Source organism: Terrapene carolina, unplaced genomic scaffold (assembly GCF_002925995.2).
Source record: "Terrapene carolina triunguis isolate 2854851 unplaced genomic scaffold, T_m_triunguis-2.0 Scaffold42, whole genome shotgun sequence".
NCBI lineage: Eukaryota > Metazoa > Chordata > Testudines > Emydidae > Terrapene > Terrapene triunguis.
The window spans coordinates 14,807,813-14,834,505 of NW_020664393.1; the positions used below are offsets into that span (position 1 = coordinate 14,807,813).

At 39.9% G+C, this 26,693-nt stretch overlaps 1 protein-coding gene across 2 annotated transcripts in view; it reads right to left on the reverse strand.

Moving 5' to 3' along the window:
• Positions 1–26,693, reverse strand: part of KLHL32 (kelch like family member 32) — a 142,318-nt gene that overhangs the window by 42,981 nt on the left and 72,644 nt on the right. For both annotated transcript variants that reach the window (XM_029912261.1, XM_026652917.1), the window contains exon 5: positions 7,513–7,728. In XM_029912261.1, coding sequence (XP_029768121.1) covers positions 7,513–7,728 — 216 coding nt within the window. The remainder of the gene's footprint in view (positions 1–7,512; positions 7,729–26,693) is intronic.

Consider the following 26,693-nt stretch of genomic DNA (forward strand, 5'->3'; position numbering starts at 1 on the left):
CAGGGACGTGGTGCTGGCCGCTTCTGGGAGCAGCGCGGGACCAGGGCAGGCAGGGAGCCAGCCCTAGCCCCGTTGCGTGCCATTGCCACCCCAGAGCCGCTCCAGGTAAGTGGCGCCAGGCTGGAACTGCACCCCAAACCTCTCCTGCACCCTACACCCCAACCCCCTGCCGTGAACCCCCTGCCGCACCCGCACCCCTCTTGCACCTCAACCCCCTGCCCTGAGCCCCCTGCCACACCCCACTCCCCAGTGCTCACTTTATATTATTTTTTATTACAAATATTTGCACTGTAAAAATGATAAAGAAAAGAAATAGTGATTTTTCAATTCTCCTCATACAAGTACTGTAGTGCAATCTCTCTATTGTGAAAGTACAACTTACACATGTAGATTTTTTTTTTGTTACATAACTGCATTCAAAAATAAAACAATGTAAATCTTTAGAGCAGTGATCTCCAACCTTTTTATGCCCAAGATCACTTTTTGAATTTAAGGGCAACCCAGGATCTACCCCGCCCCTTCCCTGAGGCCCCCCCCTTCCCCAAAGCCCCGCCCCACTCACTCCATCCCCCCCCATCCTCACTCACTGTCACTGGGCTGGGGTAGGGGGTTGAGGTTCAGGAGGGATTCGGAGTGTGGGAGGGGGCTCTGGGCTGAACCTGGGCCAGGGGTTTGGAGTGCATGAGTGAGTGAGGGGTGCAAACTCTGAAAGGTAGTTTGGGTGCAGGAGGGGGCTCCGAGCTGGGGCAGAGTGTTGGGGTGTAGGAGGGGGTTTGGGGTGCTGGCCCTGGGAGGGGAATCAGGGCTGGGAATTGGGGTGCAGCCTCCCGCCGGGCAGCACTTACCTCCGGCGGCTCCCAGTTGGCGGTGCAGCATGGCCAGGGCTGCCCGGGGGGGCAGAGGGGGGGCAAGTGGGGCAATTTGCCCCAGGCCCCGGGCCCCGCAGGGCCCCCCACGAGAATGTCGGAGGCTTCCCCCCGCCTCCCCTGGCGCCTCAGCGCGCCGCATCCAGGAGCAGCCCTGGACAGCGCTGCAGCGGCATGGCCTGAGCTCCTCCCGCTCAGAGCTGCATAGTAAGGGGGCAGGGCTCCAAGCTCCAGGCCGAGCAGCGGGAGCTCAGGTCCCGTGGAGCCACGCCGCTGCAGCGCTGTCCAGGGCCGCTCCTGGACACGGTGCGCTGAGGCTCTGGGAGAGGGGGGATGCGGGAGTAAGCAGATCCCACCGACTCCCCCCCCCCCCCCCGCGGGGGGCCCCCCAACCCCCCCCCCCCCCCCCCCCCCCCCCCCCCGAGCCCAGCCCCTGTGAGCCGGGCCCCCCCCGACCCAGAGCCCAGCTCCCCACCCAGCCCTGGGCAACAGCAGCGCCACCCCCAGACAGCGACAGCCCATTGGCACCAACCATCACCATCACCAAGCGACAGCCCATTATGTAACTGCAAATGTATACATACTATTAAAGTATTTAATGTTTTTAAATAATGTATTTCGTATATTTTCAAATTATTAAAAATTAATTTTTGAATGTATTTCACTGGTTATTTTTTACATTTCCAAATACGTTACTATAGTATTGCAACTTTTTTTTAATGGAAGGGGCCCACAAAATTTCTTTGCAGGCCCCCTGAATCCTCTGGGCGGCCCTGAGCATGGCTTCCACTAAGGCAGACTCCCTGCCTACCTCGGCCCCACGCCACTCCCGGAAGGGGCCAACGCTCCCCTGCAGCCCCTGGGAGGAGGCGGGGGGGGACACGTGGCTCTATGCACTGCCCCTCTCTGCGAGTACCACCCCCGCAGCTCCCATTGGCCACAGCTCCCCATTCCCAGCCAATGGGAGCTGTGGGGGTGGTGCTTGCAGGCAGGAGCAGCACGCAGAGGGAGACCCCTGCCCCCCAGCCTCTGGGGCTGCGCTGATTGCTTCTGGGAGTGGCATGGGGCCGGGGCAGGCAGGGAGCAAGCCTGCCTTAGCGGCAGCCCCACTGCACCACCGGATCGACTGGGAGATCCTCTAGGATCGACCAGTCGAACGCGATTGACCAGTTGGTAACCACTTCTTTAGAGCCTACAAGTTCACTCAGTCCTACTTCTTGTTCAGCCAGTCGCTAAGAGAAATAAGTTTGTTTACATTTATGGGAGATAATGCTGTCCGCTTCTTATTTACAGTGTCACCTGAAAGTGAGAACAGGCATTCACATGGCATTTTTCTAGCTGACACTGGAAGGTATTTACATGCCAGTTATGCTAACCATTTGTATGACCCTTCATGCTTCAGCCACCATTCCAGAGGACATGCTTCCATGCTGGCGACACTCATTAAAAAAATAATGCGTTCATTAAATTTATGACTGAACTCCTTGGGGGAGAATTATATGTTTCCTGCTATTTTACCCATATTCTGCATTGTATTTCATGTTATAGCAGTCTTGGATGATGACCCAGCACATGTTGTTCGTTTTAACAAAATTTTCACTGCAGATTTGACAAAACGCAAAGAAGGTACCAGTGTGAAATTTCTAAAGATAGCTACAGCACTCGACCCAAGGTTTAAGAATCCCAAGTGCCTTCCAAAATCTGAGATGGACAAGGTGTGGAGCATGCTTTCAGAAGTCTTAAAAGTGCAACACTCTGATGCCGAAACTACAGAACCCGAACCACCAAAAAAGAAAATCAACCTTCTGCTGGTGGCATCTGATTAAGATGATGAAAATGAACATGCGTCGGTCCGCACTGCGTTGGATGATTATCTAGCAGAACCCATCATCAGCATGTCCTCTGGAATGGTGGTTGAAGCATGAAGGGTCATATACATCTTTAGTGCATCTGGCACGTAAATATCATGCGACGCCAGCTACAACAGTGCCATGTGAACGCCTGGTCTCACTTTCAGATGACATTGTAAACAAGAAATGGGCAGCATTATCTCCTGCAAATGTAAACAAACTTGTTTGTCTGGGCGATTGGCTGTACATGAAGGAGGACTGAGTGGACTTTCTAGCTCTAAAATTTTACATTGTTTTATTTTTGAATACAGTTTATTTTTTTATATAAATTCTACATTTGTAAATTCAACTTTCATGATAAAGAGATTGCACTACAGTACTTGTATTAGGTGAATTGAAAAATACGATTTCCTTTGTTTTTTACAATGCAAATATTTGAAATAAAAAATAAATATAAAGTGAGTACTGTACACTTTGTATTCTGTGTTGTAATTGACATAAAAATATTTGAAAATGTAGAAAACATCCAAAAATATTTAAATAAATGGTTTTCTATTATTGCTTAACAGCGTGATTAATTGCGTGATTAATCATGATAAATTTTTTAATCGCCTGACAGCCCTAATTTATATATGTGTAAATTTTGAAATAAAAAGTCATTTGAAATGAAAAATTGAAACTTTTTATACCAAAAATGTCAAAATGGTGTTGCAAAAAATTTTGGTTTTGTCAAAACAGGATTTTCTAATAGAATGCTGTTTTGACTAAGTTTTTATTACCAGCTCTAATATCTATATCTACTGATAGATGGATGGTGGCTGGATAGGAAGGTGCTGGACCTTCTTGTAAAATTTTAAAAATAATCTTTTTAACCTTAACTTCACCAAAAAAAAAAAAGTATCTAAAATGGCTGTTGATCTCTTCCCAAAATTAACTTTAAAAAACCATTTTACAACCCTTCATATAAGTAAAAGAGGGGAAAAAAACAAATCTGTGTTAAATCTCTAGTATACTCACTTTCAGTCCAATGCGATTCAGAGTTAGCTTTTTGATTAAGATCAAATGTAGTACCGGTGTAGTATCATTTGATAAATTGGAGGACTAATATTACTACTACTGCTGCGGGGTTCAGTGACCTAAGAGATATTTCCGTCTCTAACTATTATTATGATCCTATGAACAGTGAACTTCTAATCCCTTGAAAATCAAAGTTCTCAATTAAGATGATAGCTGATTCTTATGTATAGCAATATTAAGTGTAACATCAGTTTATTGCTTAAATAGCCTTTAAATTTAGCATATTACCACCCTAAGTTTCCAGCAAGAAGCCCTCTGGTACTAGATTTCTCTGGGAACATGTATTACTGTATAAGGTTGGTTACCTTTTAAATTATCAAAGGAAAGAAATCAGCTGCTTCCTTAAAGTAGAGCCAATGAGCCCTTTTAGAAATAGCCAATTATGAGAAAATTGACTTTCCACCTAATGATAATCTAGACATTTATATCCTCATCTGGAAAGCATTTACAACAACTTGTGAATAAATATCAGTGTTGATCATCTCAGTCAAACATCTGACAAGGGAAGGACAAGCTCAAAGAATTATTCACTTTTGTTTTAACTTTCTCAGGATTTTTCCTTGTCTTTTCTGTATTTCTATTTAATTCTCTCTTCCCACCTGGATGCATTATTACACACACTTTAATGGAGCACACAAGCCATGGAGCACACAAGCCATGAATCATACACACCTGCAATGATCCATCAAAGTAGCATTTAAATATCCCACATAGTAGTTGAATGTAACAATCTATATGGAAAAATCAATAAAATATAGATTCCAAAACACTAATGCCAATGTCCCCTTCTTACACTTATGTTTTCAGGAACTGGTAGCCATCCTCTACTCTAGTCATTTGTTTAGAAGAAACTCTATTTCTCCCCGCTCCTCCTAATCACCATTGTTATTGTTTTAGCACAATTAAAGTAAGGTTAGAAAAATTCAAAGTTGTTCACATTGAAAAAAATAGTATTTCTGTATTCCTTGTAGTTACCTCTACAAAGGAGAGCCCCATTTAGGCTGGGAAAATGAGGTTCATAGGATTTTTCTGTTAATCACAGTGCACTTTTTACTAAGGAGTGCACTACTACTTACTTTATTCACTATATCCTTCATAAAATCTTGGCTTTCTTTCCAAGATGATCTAGGAGAATTATCACCACAGTACTGTAGAATCTTACTGAACATTAGTCATATTTTGGTGTGTGTTAGAAGCCAATATTACTGTTAAACTTTCCAAAATATGTCTTGCTTAAGGATGTAGTTCACAACATTCAATCAACTGGGGAATCCACAATCAACAACCTAACAAAAATCTAGCATGGACCACACACGAGCTACAGTAGATTTTAGCTTTCATCTACAGCAAAACTACATCAGTTATCCCAAAGCCAAACTTTCTATGTTTTTCTTTTAACTGTCTTAATCTTTATGTACATTGGGCTTGATTCACCCAGGGGATGCTGTGAGTTTAAATCTCGCTGCACCAGTGAAAGTAGTAGTGCCCTGGGGACACTGTGATCCTCTCCAGGGACCCTGCCTTGGGAGGGTAGCTTTAATTTGTGGTTGGAATATCATGTGAGGCCCACTGGTGAAGTTGCCTTGGGGACATGTTGAATCAATGTTGTTATAATGTGTGTGCATCTGTGTGTTTTTGGGATGCTACACTAGTTACAGGTAGGACACATTAATCAAATAGTAGTATCCCTCATCAGCTTTTCTATTATCTGCCCCACTTTGTGCCAATTTCCTCTTGCTTCCCCAACACCTCCTGCTCTGCTGTTCTTCTGCAAGACATGGGATAGGGATTTGTCAAAGTCAATGAGCACTTTATTACAGGGAGAGTGCTCAGTAATGAACAATTCAGCAATTTAATGAGATTCTGTAGATCTGTCTCCAGCCTGTCCATCAAGTTTCACTTCTATAAAGCACCCTGACACTAATCCTCTGGCATACCCAATCTTCACCCTGGGCTGAATATTAGATTCTTCCATGGTATATTGCATTACCACTATAACCTTAGCAAAAATGATGAACTTAACTACACTTGAGGCAATATAGCTGGTCTGATTTGATTTTCCTCTATTGGGTTGACTATGAGGGAATTATTTATTTACTAAGATAAAGCAAAAAACAGTTTCTTATTGCCTGCTGAATGCCTAAATTGGTAAATATTTATGTGTGTCTTTTAATTCATTCTGGAGAAGCAGAAATAAAATATATATTTTTCTGCCTGCAGCAGAAAACTAGTTTAAAACATTCTACATAACAGCATTAGTAACCTTTAGAGAGGCAATTATGATAATACTTAAATGGACAGTGTAGAGTTTGTTGTCACTCAAAAAGAAGCACATTATCACTGCTGTACATAGCAGTATCTGCAATGTGACCTGCAACACTGGCATAGATTATCATATTTGCTACATGGAGTGTCCACCCTACTGTCACGGAGGCCATTAAGAAAATCTTTTCCAGATTTGTCCCACAGGGCAAGGCCAGTGTCACAGTACCAGAGACCTAAGAACTTCCACTTACTAGACTGGAAATGGCAAACGTGGGGAGAACGCATGCCATACCACACTGACCAGTGCCAGCATGCTATTTAATGCAGCTTGGCTTTCTGCAGCATCTCTCCTATCCAAGATATCTCAAAGCACTTTACGAAGCACTTTCATCTTGCAGTGAACTGATAATGAAAGCAAATGGGTCAGTCAGCAATACCCCCACAACCTCACTCATCAAAACTGCTTTACAGAGCAAGGGAATGAGGGCTAGGACTCCAGAGTATCCCCTCCTCCTTTCTAAAAGAGTACACCACCAGAGGATCTCTCAAAGATGGGTAGGCGGGAGTCCAAGTTTATATTTCAATTTTAATGGAAATAGCAGCTTTGGAAAAGACTGCATATTCTACCCTCAAAATCTGAGAAATAAATCTGTGCGGTAGCCACTAGAATAAAGGATTAAACTTTATCTCCACTCTGCCTTGGTAGTTTGAAGAACTTTGTTCTTACATAGCACTGCTCATCTGCAGATCTCAAAACACCTTAAAAAGTAAGGTAAGTATCATACCCCCCATTTCACAGATGGGGAAACCAAGGCACAGAGCGATGAAGTGACTTACCCAACATCACCCAGCAGATATGTACCTTATTAAGAGAGCCATGAATAACATTCAGGTCTTCTGATTGCTCGTCCTGTCCATTAACCCGAAGGTGCCTCCCTTTTTATAAGATAAACAGTATTCTCCAAAACAGATATATTTAACAATTTTTTCCTACCTTGCCCCGTCTTTCTCCCATATTGCATGATAGCAAATAAGAAACAAACAGCAGTGTTCCTGTAATGAATATTACAGATGTTTACTTCCATTATATTCTGGAGCTCCACAGATTTACAGTGGGATTGTTTCACAGATTTTTTTTTTTTTTGGGTAGCAAAACATATTATAGGTATGTGGCTGAGTGTTTCTTTAGCATTAAAAGCTATTAAATCATATTCGGTATTATGCCACAACGTTGTTATTTCCCCCCCGTTATACTAGGCCACACAAGTCAACCATCAAAAAGACTTCTTCCAAATTAACTAATTGTATTAGAACAGAGCAGATCCTGTATTACCACCAAAATCAAGTTTCCCCCCTATTGTTTTCCTGAGCCTTTAATCATTTTAGTGTCTCCAGCACAACAGTTTTCCCTGGTTTTAAACAGTGTCACACATTACACTAACTGATTTCCTTACCTGCCAGATTTGCTCTTCGCTAAGGGAAGTGAGTCGGTCGCTCTTCAGGACCTCTCGAAGGAGACAGTATGGGAGAGTCAGGACTTCCTCCGGGTGACTCTTCAACAGCTCAGAGAGGTGTTTAACTAAGAAGTCAACCACTGCCTTCTCCAGCAAAGTGAGGTTGAAGAGGTCAGCGAGCTTATACAGGTCCAAGTAATTAAAGCTATTTAATTCCTGGGTGAGTAAAGCAAAACAAAAAATGTGTCTCAGAAAAAAAGGCAAAAGAGAAATGGGGGAAAATGTGACTTCAGATTGAGGATCATGATCTGACACGTGTGAAAAAAGCATGAGCAAATACTGCAATTGCATGTGCAAACTGGGCAATTGTGAACAATAGAGGGTATTCGGAAATCATTTGTGTTGAGATTGCCTGATCTATGCATGCATCTGCAGCAACTGTAAGACATGCAGTTGTATGTGGACCAATAAATAAACCAATGTGTTTCATAGTGTATTACAAGAGCTGGCAGAATTTAACAGGTTTTAAAAAAAATCTTTCCATTAATTAAAAAGCTTTGTTACAGAACAATTGTTTGCTCATTATTTATTGTTAATTTTATCTACCTTGAAAAGAGAACTGCATGCACTTTCATAAATAAGATTTCTAGTTTCACTGAGGACTTCTGTTTTCTATGCTGAAATTATGTTTCAATTTACAGATATATCATCAGTGAATTAAAACAGATTTCCCTTCACCTCCTGCACCAACAGTATCCTGATTTGCCGCTTTTTCTTCTAGAAGCAGGAAAATGAACACTGACAAAAGCTGAGCTAAACCAAAGCAAAAGTACTTTCTACCCAGATATCAACATATCCCACATTTAAAGGCCCATTTTTCAGCCTGGCATATCGCTGCAATTACTACAATCTGAGCAATTTACATCTCATGCTTTTCAAGACCAAGATCATGTCTTCATCTATGTTAGGAGAGCACCTAGTACACTGGGCACTACCACAAACCAAGTAAAAAAAAATCTAGAAAATAAACAACAAAGTAACTAGTCACCTGACTGCTAATATTTGTACCCACAATCAATTGCAGGTACCATTTTGCAGGCACAGTTTGCACCCATAAAAAGGGAGGCGGGACTTTAGAAAATGTAGCCTGAAGTGCAAACATGAGACTGTCTGATAATTAAAGGTAAACAGTAGTGGAACAAAAGTTTTTAAACAACTCAACACTACATCTCAATGTACCGTGAGAATCAGAATATGTGGAATATTACCTTGTGGTAATTAATTTAGATGGAATATATAAGCCAAAGGTCTATAAAGGTCTAACAGAACCCAGTCACTAGCCAACATTAAATAATGTTAAACTGGGCCTTGGGTTTGATCTACAGAGACCTCAGACTGCTTAGAACATGGCAAACACACCATTAAAAATCCTTTGAACCTTTCATTAACTATACAGAAAAGAAGGAAAAACAGTTAAAGCATCTGAAATGTAAAATATTAAACAAGGCAGCTTGGTAGAGTTTTTAGAAGGAAAAACCCCTCATTCCACAGTCTCTTAGAGCGCATTAAAGAAGGTAATAACTGTCCTTTTGGGGAAAAGAAAAGAAGCCGGCTGAGATGGGCTAAAGCTGTTGTTGTTCCTGTTGTCATTAAGATCCAAAACTGCCCTTTTGAGGAAAAGAAAATCGTTAGTTGAGATGAACTGGAGCTGCTGTTGCTGTTGTTAAAGTCCAATCCCATTTCATCCAAGGTGCAGTTTGGAATTCAGATGGAGTTGATATAATGATCCAGATGACATCACCAACGCTCTCTGGCCTGAGCTGGTAAGGACACCCCTCAAGATTAAGCCAAAGAAGGTCTAGGGTCCCAGGAGGTAGTGGGGGTGGCAGCCATGACAGTGAAGCTTGGTCCAGTAGCCTCCATCTGTTCTTTCTTTACCCCCAAAATCTCAGTCTTTAAAAAGCCACAAAGGGTATGGTGGGTGGAATAACCCATCCCCTCATTATTTTGTCCAACAATTAGGCCCACTATCAAACACACCAATTTTGGTTCATTAACTTCCGGCTCTATATCATCTGTTTTTAACAAGCATAATTTCAACAGTTTTTGGATTATATCAAGATGGACTTTTGGGTTTAGAGTAATCCAGTTTCTCTGTCTGGTTATCTAGCATTATTCCCATCAACATTTGTTATTATAGGTTATTCTGACATGTTATAAACTTACACATTTTTGACAGTTAATCTCTCAATTAGGGTAAATTTGTAAGCACAATTATCATAACACTCCCTCACTCTCCTTCCCATTCCTATTCTTACCCAGCTGAGCAATACGGGAATCAAAACTATACACAGTACCTCTGAATAATAATGGTCCAAATGGTCCTGCCAAGTACACAATGTGTAGGAGAATAAGACAAACTCCTGGAATAAACACCTAAGGACAAGGGAGAGTGAGTAGAGACTTCACTGTATCCTTCCCAACTCTGAGAAAGGCCAACTACAAAAACAGTGTGTTGCTGGCTCTTCGTGGGTTTTGGAGAGTGATAGAGTCAGGGAGCAGTTGCTCTACAAGGGTCACTCGCCTCTAAAACCTGTGGATATGCAGACAGAAATCCACATGGGAGTTAATGCTGTCTGATGTAGTATTAACTCCCCCCCCCCGAAGCTTCTATTCCACACACAGAAGGACTAATCATGTAAGAGAGACAATGGTAGTACATCTCCTCAATGAGCTATTCTGCCATGGGAAAGAGGAGGCTAGAAAGTAACACAAAGGATCATGCAGACCAGGCAGAGGACCTAGAATCCTGGGATTTGCCCACAGCTCCTTGGGTTAAGCAGTGATTCCTTCATTCTCAGTATGCGTCTGACGAAGTGGGTATTCGCCCACGAAAGCTTATGCTCCAATACATCTGTTAGTCTTAAAGGTGCCACAGGACTCTCTGTTACTTCATTCTCAGTGTGGCGATACACCTCAGCTTCCTAAGGACAGCATAGCAGAAACTCAAGAAGTTATATTATACAGAGCAGGGTCAGCAAGAACAAATATATATTATTTGAGACATCAGAGTGACAAAGGATCCTAAATAAAATTCATAGAGTTTTATTGGCTTTTCTGTTTTTGCTCTTTGTTCCTGTTTTTTTCTCCCCCTCTCCTAATCCCAGGTTTTCTCCTACAATTTACTGCTCTGCTCCCTGCTACCAGACCCCTCATTGTCCCAGTCCTTATGCGAAAATTACAAGAACTCTTGTCAGTTTCACTTTGCTGCTTAGTTAGCACAGGAAGCAGAGCAGAAAAGAGGAAAAGACTAAATTACCTGAATTACACTTGGCTGCTCTGCTGGATGGACTGGCAGAGCCAAATGAAACTGACAAGAGATCTTGTAAATGTCAATTTGCTGCTCTGCTGGCACATGGAGTGGACCAGAAGGAAGATGGGAAAGGGAGAAGAGAATCTCCAGAAGGTTCTGGGTGCTACCCATGGGATAAAGTCTGCTTGGTCAGTGAATTCAATGGTTTTCCCATTGATTGACGATAGAACTGCTACTCCAGGATAACCAAATTCCTTGTGGGGCTCCCATTGCAACATGCCCCCCCTGCATAATCTCCAGTTTGGGGCTGTGTATTGAAGGCAAATTCTATTTAAGATGCTACATTCTATACAGAATCTCTTCCTTATTTTTTAAAGAATCAGGAGCTGAGGTTTATGCATATTCACAATAAGCACTCAGGGCCTGATCTAGTCTCAAGAGCCACAGGTTTTCTGGTAGATCGTAGGATGCCCCATAATGAGACAGGTGAGGTGAGGACAAATCCTCCCCCACTACTGTAGACTAGGACAGGAATTCTGCAAGTTGAAACTCCTGGCATTTCTTGTTTCCTACATGAAATGATTTTGCTCATAATCATGGGGAAACAGGGCAAGGGTTGACAATTTTTTGCACTCCTGATCCCCAAATCAACTCATATACTCATTAAAAATAGACAATGGCATTATAGAAAATCTTTGCATTTTACAGTAAAAAAAATTCTATTAATTAAATATTTGGATTTTTCATGTAATTTAAAAGAAAAATTTAATCTTGATATAAATTTCATTTTGACAGATTTATAGGATGTTATTTGTTTGCTAATTAATAAAGAACTGACAAAAACATTTTAGAAACTACAGTAGTCACCACTGAAAATATCCATATTTGCTAGCAGTTATCACAGTGTGGTATCTCAGGTCTGGCAGCTATTTATTCCCTATTCTAGGCATAGGGAAAGGTTGTGCTTTCTCAGATACCAACTGCTGGCAATTGCTGACCTACTAGGAGTTCTGTTTCCATTTATTTTTTTTAAATGACCTGTATGTATATAAATATCTTGCAAATATTTAGTCATTCTTGGTTCTCTTTAAAATGTGGAGATGAATAGAAAGAAAAACTTACATTCCAAAGACAGTATTGACAAACCTACGCATTCAGAAATCATAAACCAGTTTCCCAAAATCATGAGATTTTTTTTTTTTTTTTTTTTTTAAACACCAAACATTTGCGGTTGTTTTTATTTGCTTTCTGGTTTTAAGCACGGAGGGTTAACATTTACAAGCTTTTGCCTGCAACCATAAAGGGTTAAAAAATTACTTTTGCTTTTTAAATGAAAGCTGAGATGCTCAAATAATCAGATGACTTCAGGAGCAGGGGCTTAAAGAAAATGCTAAATAGCACAAAGGTTGTGCTAAAATTGAGCTAGTTGGCAACATAACAAAGGGCATGTCTACACTGCAATAAAAGACTGGTTCACAAGACTAAAAATTGCAGAGTAGACATTTGGGTTTGGGCTGGAGCCCAGACTCTGAGCTCTGCACTGCTATTTTTTTGCCCCACAGCCTGAGCCCCATGAGTCTGATGAGGGGTGGAGGGGGGTATGTCTACAAGGCAATTAAATAACGGTGGCTGGCCCGTGCCAAGTGACTCTGGCTCACGGGGCTTGGACTGAGGGGGTATTTAACTGCAATGTAGATGTCTGGGCCTGGGCTGCAGCCTGAGCTCTGGGACCCTCTTACCTCGCAGGATCCTAAAGCCTGAGCTCCAACCCAAGTCCGAACGTCTACACCGCAATTAAAAAGCCCCGCAGCCCGTGTCCGAGTCAGCTGGCACAGGCCAGCCACCAGTTTTTAATTGCAGTATAGACATACCCTGGGTCAATTGGCCCAGGCCAGCCAAAGAAGGCTGGGATTTAGGCCCTGATCCTGTAAACACTTACATATGTGACGAATTTCAAGCATATGAATTATCCAACAGAAAACACAGTTTCTACTTTCTAGGTTTTTATATGGTCACCTCTTACCACGGTAGTTGAGTTAAAAGGGAGAGGAGTAAGATTATACAGCCAAAGCTGGGGAGCCAATGGCAATTTGGTACAGGAGCTGTCTAGGCTGATGGGGATTAAGAACCTGGATTCATGTGAGACACATTTGCTATATGTGCTAGCTCTGGGAAATGCATCTCTGCAGATCACAGATAGTACTGTAGGCCCTGCTCCACCTTGTCTGCGAGATTGGCATCCTATGCATTGAGGCAAGGATGCAAGCAATGTATGTCAAACTGAACTTCACAGAGTTTTGCACTTGCAACCTTGTTTAGTCGACTTTGCTACAGAAAGGGATGTTCTGAGCCACTGGAATGCGGTCTTCTCTCGCTGATGGAATGTGAATCATCCAAAAAGAAATTTAAGAGACATGAACTTAAATAAACTGAGTTCTTCTGTAATGGATAACTTCATTTTTGGAGGTCAGCAATAAGGAGAATAAGATCAAAGCCTTGTGACCTGAAGATTAACTTTCCACCAAAGAAAGGTGAGCCTGATTGAACACCCAATAGAGTCAATGGAAAGTCTCCTATTGATTTCAGTGAGTTTTGAAATAGACCCCAGGTGCAGAAGATGCAGCCTTCTGGACCTTAGCTGTCATGAGTAATGCTGGTCAGGATATTATTTATTTGCTGAAAAGAGCAAGGCCTTACACTCAACTTGATGGAATTTCTCTGTCTGAAACATAATTTTTGAATGCCGATCAATTCCAAAATTTCAGGGAATGTTGTAGGAATCAATAGGCAGAACCTTATTGATTTTGCTGAAAATAGGAAGAGGAAAATGGGATACACATGGAGTCCCTTGTATCTGGGTTAGCAGAACCATAACCTTCAACCAGCTCTGTAACTATCTACTGATCAAAGAATCGGGTTGATGGCAGCCATTAACACCTTCCGGCATAACAATACTCCCATCTCAGCCCATAGTTCCAATACAGTTTAAAATGATGACACCCTGTATGACTTCTCTCCCAGACAGAAAGAAAAGAATGGTGGGGGCAAGGGAGCAATGGGGGTTCACATAGAGCTGCTGGCAACGTGGGTATGGTGGAGGGTTGCAGGGAGTCTCTGAAATAGAGGGGGAGGGTAGCACAGTGGCAGTTTGTTTGGGGGGGCGGGGATTGAGAATGGAGGAATGCAATTGAATTTTTGTGGTGAAATTTCCATTTTGTCCAAAAGGCATTTTCCATGGAAGGAGGGGGGAAAAGTTTCAATGGAAAATTTTGAACCAGCTGTAGTCAAGAGTCATCATCCCTAGACTGAGCATAAACTGAGGGGCCCAACAACTTGCAGCTACTGATTGGCGTATTTTGTTAATTTTTAATTGTTGGGGTTCAGCAGAATGCTGACTCTTCCTCAGAATAGGTTAGCTTGACACAGAGGCTGAAATTAATCACCTTCCGGGGGGTTGTTAGCTTAGAAGGCTATCAATATATTTGAAAAGATTGGGCTTCTAAACAGAAATACTCACTTTTGACTCCAGAAGGTCAGATTTGGCCTTTAGCTTTGAACTTCACAACCATGGAAGCTGGTTTATCAGCTTTCTCAAAAGAAAATCATCCAATTGTCATACCAATCATTTGCTCAAATCAAAATTATACCGGTATTGCACATTGCTATCCTGCTGAGGGCAAAAGTGTCATGCTGAGATTGTGAGATGTATATTACGGATCAGATAATCCATCTCCCAATCAGTGATAAAGCTTTAAGAAACATATGACTATGGCAGAATATAGAAGCCTCTTCCCAAAGTTTCATTTTTTTTGTTTCAGAATCTCTCTCTCTCTCTCTCTCTATGTGTCTCTGTGTGTGTGTATTATATATATATACACACACACACACACACACGTGTCTCTGTGTGTGTGTACACACACACACACACACACACACACACACACACAGACAAACACAAATATATATAGTAAAACAGAATCACAATCAATACATCTGCTTCCTCTGAATACATTTCCAAACTAAATTCTTAACTAGATGAAAACCTTCAGATTAACAAATCAATGAAGTGTGCATTCTCTGAAATGGGCTACCCATTCAATTCTGTTGGGATTAGGCATAAGCTAGTTCTGACTGCATTCTCCTCCAATGGGTTTTGTTTGATTTACAATTAAATGACAAGTTACTGTTTTGAAATAGCAATTACATAAGTTTAAAAGACTTATTTCTTAAAATAAATATTATACATTTGTATTACAGAATACTGTCCTCTAGTACTATTCATTAAAATGATATTTTTAATAAAAAGTATTTAACATAATTGAAAGCATGAGGCATAAATAAATTATGTAAAAAAGAATGTACATTGTACAAAGGCTATATGTGTTATGTCTTTTTATGGAGAGCTGAAAAACAAACTAAAAGAGAGCACATGAAGACTTAAAAGAAGAGTGGTAGGGAAAGACAGAGATCCAATGTTTTGCTAATGTGATCTATGTTACTTTGCTAACCCACATTCAGACTAAGTATATAGTTCTTATTACTGAGTTACAGTATAAATGGTTGGTATATTCCATACCGAACGTGTACCTCATTAAATAAATTAGTCAATGTCTACCTCCAAAATTAACTTGTGTATCTGGTCCTATGCATTCAGCTCACTGTACTTTACTGAAGAGGGTTTCCCCCCCTCCCACAAACTGCTCTTTTTAGTAGTGAGTGAATCCATCATTCCATGTTAAGCATCTTACTGGGCTTCTATGTTATTAATATCAACCTTTTGGCTGCCAAAACAATTGAATAATGAGCTCACATTTAAAATCTTAAATTTAGGGGGAATACAAGAAAATAAATTTTTCAGACAAATATGTCCTAATAGAAAGACAATATTAAATGTTTACAATAGACTACATGATACTAACAGCATTTTAATAGAGGGATACAGAAGAGAGTCAAACAGGAGAAAGAACATTTAGAAATATTCTATTTCAAGTTATTTCAAATCGATCTTTATTTAATTTATACTTTTAAGAATAATTGCATTGTGCAAACCACAGAAAAGGATATAAGTAACAGATTGATAAATTAGAGTTCATCATAACCAAGTGCACGCTAGAGTACAATATACTTCTAGTCCTGTGCTCTGCTTTATAAATAGCAGAAAAATCACAAGGAGAACTAAGGGAAGAGACTGCATTTCTTTATGACCTTATTTGAAAGATAAACTCCTTGGGGAAATACAATTTATTCAGATTATCAAGACCCTGCTGTGCAAATCTACAGTCTGGGAGCACACTACAGAGATCAAAAAATATTTACTTTATTCTGTTGGGTATAAAATCTTTTAATGAATGCATAATTACAGAAAAAGTGTATAGAGCTTTAGAAATTCCATTGCTGAGCCAAGCCATTAATATCCAAGGCATCATACCCAGTTGTGACTCCACCTGCTTCCTATTTGGATTACAACACAGTTATAAATCAAGGTATTATGTGACTACCCATATTGGTGCCACAGAAACAGATAGCTTTGTATTATTTCCCCTCTGCAAAATGAGATGACAACCAATGCCTGAAAGCAAAAACATGTCTTCTAAGAGTGTAAGCCCTTAGGGGCAGAGGCTCTATCTTCGTAATTCTTTGAACAGCACCTAGCACAATGGACTCTTGATCCTGATTGGGGCATCTGGGCGCTATGGTAATATAAATGTTAAGTAAAATAAAATAAGTAACAAATAATAAATAAATAAAAATAAGTAGATAAATGGTTAAATGTAATTCTGGTGTAAGTCAAAATAGAAATAACATAAATAAACTATTTAAAACAATGAGAAATCTGTAACAAGGCAAAAATACATTAGGTACTGTACTACACTGAGAAATCTAGTGGATAGTTTATCTTTTTAAAATAAAATAATTACAGAAGAGGAGCCAAATTCTGCCATTTCACACACAGTGCATTATTATTAACTAAGGCTCTGATCCCACAAAGACTTACTCATGTGCTTAACTTTAATGAGACCATTCAAGCTTGAAATCCATGCTAGTACTTATGAACTTAAACTTACGTATATGCATAAATCTTTACAAGATTGGGGCTTTAGGCCTCATTCTGAAACTCTTGCTCATATTGAGCATCTTAGTAGTCCCATTGATGCATGGAAGTAATTTTTGCAGAATCAGTGTCACGCTGGGATAGTAAGGGATGGGGGGAGGGTTCAAATTCAAATCCCCCCCCCTATATATAATAGCATAGACATAGATATAGATATATTTTTCATAAGTAGACGAATGGTAACTGATCAGTGGCTGAATGTAGACACATATCCTTGTAGACTTAAGGGACACGATCAACTTTATTTTCTTTTAATTGACTAATTATACAAAATTCAATTTATTGGTAGAACATGCTTTCCATAGGAATTAAAAAACCTAGGATATGCTATTTTTTAAAAGTGTAAAGTTGATCTGAATCCCTGCTGATGTTCTGAAGGATGTTCTGAGTTAGGCCCAAGATCAGCAACATCAAACAGGCTCAGGCCCACACATTTCCCTCCTTCTCTACTTTCTTTCACACTGTGTCTGCTGCCTTTTCAGTTTCAGCTTTATTGCAGCTGTTGCTAGTAAACACTCTCTTTCAGAGCAGGGGGGAAAGAAGGTCTGTGATCTTCACAAGGACAGAGTATGAAAGTGATGTTATCATCTTAGTCCATAAGACTGAAAATGCAACTGACCACCACCAAAACCGTGAAACTGACTATATACAAAGTGCCACCAAATGTACAAGGTAAACCAACTGACAAAAAAAAAAAGAAAAAGACGATGATGACATATTATTGTAGCTGAGAGAGATTTCAGTGGTTACTTGTAACAACAATAGTTGTGTAAATTTTCAAGATGAAGTGGTCTGACCTTTTAAACGATCATGACTACAGAGATATCCATTCATTTCTGTTGTATATTACATATGCCTATTTCAGAAAAATGATATAAATGCAACATTAAGATGGCATAATTCAACATTTTAGCACATCACATAATAGAAAAACAAAGTTTGTACAGCAATGTTAAAGTAGCCACAAGACATTTATGCAGCGTTTTCAATTCCTGTTTACATTTCTTTAACTCCAAAGTGAGTTGGGCCGTCCTGGGAATCCCACATGTGACTGACACAAAACCTTCTCAGTTGGGAGGTTTCACATAACAGAGGCAAGGTTAGCATTACTTTGCACAAGGAAAATCCTGTGGGATCAAAGTGAGTGCTACAGCAGAGGCCACCTCTTCCATTGCCCGCCCCTTCTCATACTCACAGTCCCAGGCTCTGGAAATCCCCAAACCTAAAGAGAGTGTTTCTGGAGGTTTAAAGACCTTAAAGATTTTACAAAACTTGGAGAGTCTCCCTCTTCTCGGAGGATACATCATGTGGGATGATTTGGTCCCTACTCTTTACCCTGGCAAGTATTATTTATGGACTTAAATACGTTTTTTTACTATTTTTTACTCCTGTTGCCTGGCAGAGTGAACACAGTGACGGGAGAGAGCTGAATCCTATTTTGGCACATTTAGCATCAACAATCTTGTTAGCTGACTTCCAGTTACAGCATCTTTATTACTAGTGTCAGAGCCAGAGAGAACAAATTTTGACTTTCAGATCCCAAGCTGACTTTACAGGGTTGGCAGTTAGGAAAAAAAACATTTACCACCTATAAAATGAAGAATTTTGATAGAAGCCTCTGAAGAGTCAATAAATATGGAATGCCATAAAAGCATATTCTCAGTCACTTTGTAGAATATAACCACAATTGAGGTGCAGAATGTCTGGGGAATTTTGCTCCTCTGTGAGGCACAGTAGGCGCGTCTGTGCCTGACAGACAGGGCAAAATGAATCTGAGATGTTATAAATGAGTGTGGGGACTTATTAAGATCAATTTTAAAATGTGCCACATGCTCTGAAATGATTTTTCAGTTGCTTATATCTTATTTTGCAGCTTTTCAGTTAACAGTGCAGCAAAGGCCCTAGTACTCATTGGCAATTTACATGCAAAACTTAAAATTTCAGTTGTTTTTGCATGATTGTGTCTTAAAAATATGGTTAGAAGTATTTATTTATTTATTAGAATTTTTTCCCCCTTCTTGGAAATAAAAAATAACTTAAGAAAGTTTTCTTAATTTTTTGAGAGAAGAAATTACCTTTAAACTGAGATCATGCACAGAAAGTTTCATGTCAAGAAGAAAGATTCATCAGAAATTTATGAGTGTTTATAAAATACTATTTGGAGTCTTTACTACCAACTACCAGAACAATCTAATATCAAGGTTCCCTTACACTTCCCATTATAAGACCCCATTTCAATTGCTCATTTCCCCCTCCCCCCCAAAATTTAACCACCTAGGCTGAATTTTTCCAGTCTCCCAGGTTTATATTTTCTTTAATTTCAGCCAAAACAGTTGTGTGTTACTGAGACTGATGCTAGGGAAAAATACATTGTTTTGCCAACGTTAAAAAATTCTGGCAGCCATTTCTTTGAGAAGCTCTACCACCCCCATATTTTGAAGGAAGAATTTAAAATTTAGCAGGTGGGTGGGCCTTTGTGTCAGCACCTCACAAGGTTGGGCTGTGGGAGACCTATTGTGAAATAGCGAGTAAGGGCTTGAAGCTACATCAGCTCTCATTGAAGTTCATGGGTCATGTAGAAACTGAGCACCTATCAGGATCTGGCCCTAAAGGAATGAACAATAAAAAAGCAAGGATAATGAGTCACAAAATTCACTCTGTTAATTCATTTGGGTAACTATATATCTATTTAGGAACCTAAGTGGCCCCCACCACTGTGGTATCTGAGCACCTCACAGTCATTAATGGATTTTATCCTCACAACAGAAATTAGGCTAGGCATAACAGGTATACTTTTTAAAAAACTAGAGTTTGTTGAAAATGGGATTTCTTTCACAAACATTTGAGTGAAAAATTAGTCCCTTTTTGTCACAATTTTGATGAACTATTTTGTTGAAATTTCAAAATTTGGAATATTTCAACCATCTCTAAAACCCTTACCAATGTCTTGATACAATGGCAGGCTGGGACAGATTATATGTATTTTTAAAGAGGGTGGGACTAATACAACGTGACCCTCGTCATTACTCTGCTCACTTGTTTATATGTTTTAATCCCTTTTCTCCTTCATTTGTTTGTTCATCTATTGAGTCTGTAAATTCTGGTCAGGGGCTGGATAGTCTTATCTGTTTGTATAGCACATTGCCCAGTGGAACCCTGGTCCTTACCGGGGCTGCTGTGCACTGCCACAATACACATGGTAAATAATGATAATAATCTAATGTTCAGAGGAGCATGCACCACATATTTATATACATACACCCCGATCCAGTAATTAAACCTCCACTCAACTCCCTGAACAGATTGCTCCTGCTCCCAGCAGAAATAATTTGTGCAGGTATTGTGGAGGCTGGAGTGCCAGAACAGAAAACCACATTAATACTGCTTTTGAAGTGTGTACTGTGGGCCCAAGCCTCCTAGCCCTTCATACACAGAACTCCTTTTGAAGCCAATAGGAGTTTCGTGAATAAAGTGTTTTCAGAACTGAGACCTCATATGTATGTATTTGGGGTAGCTACAACACTTTCTTCACACTGGGCAGAAGTGTTTAGATATTATAATGATGGGGATCTTATAAATATATAATTAGATTAGATAGGGTTCCAAGTAAATAAGGGGGAGATTTTCAAGGCACGAATAGTTGTTAGACACCTCACTTCCCCTAGTTACTTGGAAAATCTCCTCCTGAAATACTTTGTCCCATATTTTAGAAATTTAGTGAATAGCTTGTTACCACTGTCTCTCTGCTCCAAAGAACATATACAAATTATACACACACACAAAATATGTGGAGAGAATTCCATATGTTTTTCCCTTCTGCTTGAGACCTACCTACCTCCCTGTTCTTTGATGTCAACAGTTCGAATGTCATAACTGTTGTATGTATTGTAACCAAATGCAAAATGTGCCAATTTAGAAATACTTAGGTTCAGAGCAGACTTAGTTCTATAAAACAGAGCAGAGGTACACATCTTTCCACATCCAAGGCCACATGTACTCCACAGCAAGCTAGACCTAAATTCTGTGACAAGATCCATAGGTTCTGCAACACTCTGCTGCAGCAGATGGGAAATTCTGCAGCAGCTTTATGCTTCATTCAAATTAATAAGCAAGGTTTTGAAATAATTAGATTGAAAATGGGGGACAGCCAGGGCTTTGGGCATCTGGGTGGCACAGGAGACAGTTTTGGATTGTGGGATAAACATATTAGCTGTCTGTTTCTGCTAAAATAATCTGTAATGAAATAGTTAATATTGATATTTAAATCGTCATCTTTAAATCTGACCATTAGAAACCCATTGAGATGAATGGGGACAGTTTACACATCACAGAGCTATTATTCCACATTGGTTGAAGACTGCAGACTGCATAGATTTACATTTTGTTCTGGTTTTCAAGTTTTCTTCACTACCAGGCTGGATAGAAACGTTTCTTTTTTAAGTAGAAGTTTACATTCTGGAACACAGATCTGATGCAAGAAATGGCGTCCCAAGGCAAATTCTATTGATATGTAATTGTGGACAGTACATGGCACTGTCTAGGTCTATACATACTACAGATGATAGATTGTGATAAGACACTGTGACATTTACCGTTACTAATGCAGAGCCATGGAAAACGGTCAGCATTGGCCTTTCTAGTTAAGAGTTTTCTCCTCTTCTTCTCTCCCATGAAATTAAATGTTTAAATGTAGACCACACATTGTTTAATATATATTTACAAAGAAACTTCAAAACTGGACATTTATATTTGGGGTCTCTATTTTTGCACTTACTTTTGAACATTTTGGCCTTAGTATCTTGTCATTTTTATTTATAAAGCACCCCTTTTCCTTTAACCACTTACGGCGTTGCACAGTTAAAAAATAACAAACAGCAACAATTAAAGCATCAGAAAATACATTATATAATGCAAAGGCACCAAATACACAAGGGTTTCAAGTTTAGATTCCAGACCATTTTGGTCCAAATCAAAATCCCTAAATCCAAATATCCCCAGATGTTAAGTGTTTAAATCCTGATGGGGTTTTGTGTGGTTTGGGTCCATTTCTGCAACTCAATAAACAGACCACCATTTTCCCATGGTCTTCTCTATTAATTAGATTGTGAAAGCAGCATAAGATGTAAAAGGCTGTTTTTAATGTCTGTCTTATACTGGGCCAAACATTCTGTACTGTCCTGCATTTGTGCAACTGTTTCAAGGATGCAGTTGCCACTTATTTTTCAGTAAATATTCTTGACAAAGATTCCGTTCCTGCTCAACCTTTGAAATCTCCTAATTGAATGTAATAATAATTTTGCTTCAAAAATACAAAAGAATATAGGATGCAAAGCTTAGTCATCTACTTCATAATGGAAAAAATAAGAATTTATCTTTCTGTTTTAACCAGTTTAGTGTAAATAAATGAAACAGGGGACAACTAACAAACATCTGATACTTCAGAGATGAAATTTGACTCCAACTCATTCATTAGCTTCATCAGGCCCACATTCCCTTCAAGTTCCTAGGTTTACAAATGATTTATAGTAACTATTTTGGTAGCTTTGTAGCTTTTCCATACTAGTAAAGACTGTAAAACCAAAGTCCTTCCATTTTCAGAAATATCTTTGCTACAATGTCCAATAACAACTGGAAAAATTATTTATATCAAAAGAAACTTAAATAAAATGTCCCTCTGTTTCTTTACAGGAGGTAAAAAGCTCCATAGATCAAGTACTTGTATTCCTGTTCTCTCATATTACAGCAGTAAGTCTCCTCTTTCAGGTCACGTCTTCCACATAAAAGTGCTAAACTAATGCCGCTTAATGACAAATTAATGTCCATGAATAAAAAAATACACCTCTAATAGCATAGAGTAATTTGCCATTACAATATCATCATTGGACATGCCCCTGGTTTAATACGATGTATTTAATTCATAACTTAATGAGTGATATATAAAAAGAGAGAGATGAACCCTGCAATTACATTTATGTGAGTCTGTCACCTTATTTGTAAAACCTTAGAGTCATTTACATTCAAATTAGAACAAATGAGTGATTTCACAAAGTGCAGTGATAAATGACCATTACTGCACAAGACAGAACTGTATTTCCTGTGAAAACATTAACAGTTTCCTATTATTTGTTAAAAATTACAATGCATATTGCCCAGCGTTGTGTGAATAATGACTTTTTTACTGATTAGGTCAGAAGACTAATATGGAACAAAATAAATAATTTTTCTTTTCATTTTTTCTGATTTTTGCTTTAATTCATCCACTCGACAATGATGGACTTACACTGCCACCTGCTGCCAAGAAGTGGGTACTGACAGCACCCGCTTGGATATTTTAAAATAAATTCAGTCATTTACCATTTCGGGGTTTTTTTTGTCATACAGGCAAATGATTTTTCCTATCAGATCAATGCACCTGGATGTACATTGTGAGATTGGCTGGTAAATGTAGAGATATTATGTAATTATATGATTACATGTGTATGTGTAATTGTCCCTTTGGTAAGGAGAATGTAACAGCTAAAGACACCGAGAAAATATGTACTGTGAAACCTTGGTGTTGGTCAGATGGTGATAAAAGCAAAAAAGAATTGTATGTGATTACTCTAAACATTCAGAGCCTCAATTCAGTCCAGGTTTACACCCACATAAAGGCCCATGAAGGGTCCCAAAGGCAGAAATCCTCCAAGGGGTGGCTGTGGTTAGAAAGAGGATGTGGCAAGGGCAGTCAGGACAGCATTAATTCAGTGCATTTCCTCCTATCAAGTCAAAGGCACAAACCAAAATTGTTCCTTCTTTCTGATAGAAACCTCTGAGGGAAGGCAGTGACAATAACATTGCCAGCCCTCCCATTTGGGGCACAGGAGGCTTGACAATGCAAGGAAGAATAAATTGAATGTCCCTGCACCTCTCAGGTGAACCTGAGTTACATCCTGGTGGATGAGGGTTAATGCTCTTGGGGTAGTTTGTCTACCACCATGAGCACCTCACGTAGGTAACTGGCAGTGCAGTAACACATCACAATAAAAACAGGACTCTGATCATATGGGTATGTCAGAGTTCTTTTTCTCATTGCTAGCAGTTGAAAAAGGGAAGAGGAAGTGAGATGAGTGGAAGGGGGGCACAATATCATCAGTCCTCCCTTAGTCTCCCAGTTTAAGTACTTAGCTGCATAGACAGAGACACAGCAGATCTTACTTTCTAATGCCGTCTTTGAGCTGCTTGTTCTGCCCTGGTAAATGAGTTCTTCTGTTGGTAGCTCTTCCAGTCAACAACTGACAGAACATGATACTCTTTCTAGAATTGCTGGTTCAGCACAGCAGCCACTGGCTGCATAATGGTGAAAACAAGGGAACTGTAAACTGGGTTGTTATTTTTTCCTGCATACATCTGATGTATTCTTGACATTGAAAAGGGTCACCCATTCCCTCCACTGGAGAAAGCTGGTGAGCTTAGCCTTCATGGTGATGGCTCTCTTATACAGCATCACTTTGTAATATACATGTATTTTTTAAAAACTCAGTCATACTAAGTATGTCTTGGTTGCTTGGTGACCTTCAGATTTTTTTCCAGGAGTTTAATTTGCTCTATATGAAAAACCCAGAAGCTAAATTCCCACATGAGTTTGGACTGCTAGCAATACAGAGGTGATGCTCTCAATCTCTGGTGTAAGAATTAATGTCTCTTTTTAGGAGTGTATCTTAGTGTAGGTTGGGAGTGTGCTATGGGCACAACTCCAGATGGAGGGGGTGGATAAGGAAGATTTAATACCTTATCAAACTCTGGCCCTGAATCACAAGATGAACAAAAAACCCCTCTTTTTTCATACACCAGCAGATTTCATTGTAGCCCTTTCCATTTGAAAAAAAAAATAGAAAATATATAATTTAAAAATATATAAATAAATGTAAATAGTTGAGAGTCAGTGGAAGGAAATGGACAGGTCACTTGTAAGATGCTCATATTCCATGATGACAAATTTGGTATAAACACCTAGACAGACCAATGAGAGAGATAAACATTACATGCTCTTTCCTGGGGCTGGTCTAAACTGCCGTGGTAAATCAATCTAACTTACGCAAATTCAGTTACATGAATAACGTAACTGAAGTTGACGTAGTTAGATCCACCTACTGTGGTGGCTACACTGCGCTGTGTTGACGGGAGAGTGTCTCCCATCAACTTCCCTTACACGTCTCAGGGAGGTGAAGTACACAAATCAATGGGAGAGTGCTCTCCCATCGATTTAGCGGGTCTTCACCATACCCACTAAATCGACACTCACTGCATCAATTGCAGCAGTGCTGATCTACCAGTTAGTGTAGACATGCCCTTGGGCAATTCCAAGCAGTTAAAACCAAAAGTAAGTTTTGGCATCAGGTTTTACCTTCTCAGAGGGGAATAGATCAAAAATTCCAACAATCAAGGAAGCATGAATGGCAATCAGGGCCACCGCATGTGACTAGAACTTCTGCCCTTCCTGGATATTAAAAGAGCAGAAAACACTTGGGATCCCTACATATAAGGACTGTCAATACGTCCTCAGATGAGGAGAATGAACCACATGTGCTAAAACATGCAACAGTCCAAATTACTGTCCAATGTCTAACTTCCCTTCTCTACCAAGGTAATCAAAAGCTAGCAAAAAAAAAAAAAAAAAAAAAAAAAAAAAAAAAAAAAAAAAAAAAAAGTTCCAATGACACCTTTTATTTGCCAGTACTTTGATTGCCATCAGTCAGGCTTTAGTATGGTACAGAGACAGCATTTCTCTCCCAGTACACAGGCAAGATAAATATATCCATTCTCATCCTGCTGAATGTTTCTGCAGCAGTTGATTTTGGTGATTACCCAATATTCCTGACCTGACTACTAGGCGAATGGTAATACTGTGAAATGATTTCTATCATGTGCTTCCTCTGAGACTGAAACAAAGCCCGGATCTACAGAGCTCCACAAGGCTCTCTCCTCTTCCCCATATTATTCAGCATCTATATGAAGCCACTGGGAGAGCTAGTGAGACAGCATAGGCTCAAGGTCCACAGTACGGAGAAGTCACCTAGCTCTACATCCCCAATGTGTCATTTCTCAGCTTTATCAATGCCTGGCTGAAATCAGCACCTGGCTGATGAGCAGTTGGCTAAAGCTGAACCGAGGCAAAGTGGGCGGATACTGATAAGAAGAGCTGAAGAACTTGTCTTCTCAATAAGCATTCCCCATCATTAAGGACATATGCCCTCACATTGTTCAAACAGTTCGCAGCTTGGAAGTTCTCTTGAGCTCCTCACTCCTATTACTGGCCTAAATAGTCATGGCAGAAAAAAACACCAACTTCCATCTACAACTGGCCACAAGACTGAACCCCATCTTCTCAGACATAGACCTAGCCACAGTGAGCATTTGTGGCCTCCAGACTTTATTATTGTAGTTTATATCTAAGAATGAAGCCACACACCTGATGAGATAATAAACAGATGCAAAACGCAGTGACCCATCAGCTTAGCAACAAACTGAGCACATCACCCAATACTCTATTCTCTGCAGTGAATTCCCATTGAATACAGAGTCCAGTTTAAGATCTGTGTCTGGATATTCAAAGCCCTCTGTGATATTTCCCTTAGCTACTCCAAAGCTATGGCCTCCTATTTCAGCTATTTTCCACTGGGACCATGAAGGCTGGGATTTTTAAAGAAACCTACAAGATTTAGCACCAAGTGCCATTGAATTTCCTTGGGAAATCCCAGCCAAAACTGTCAACCAGTT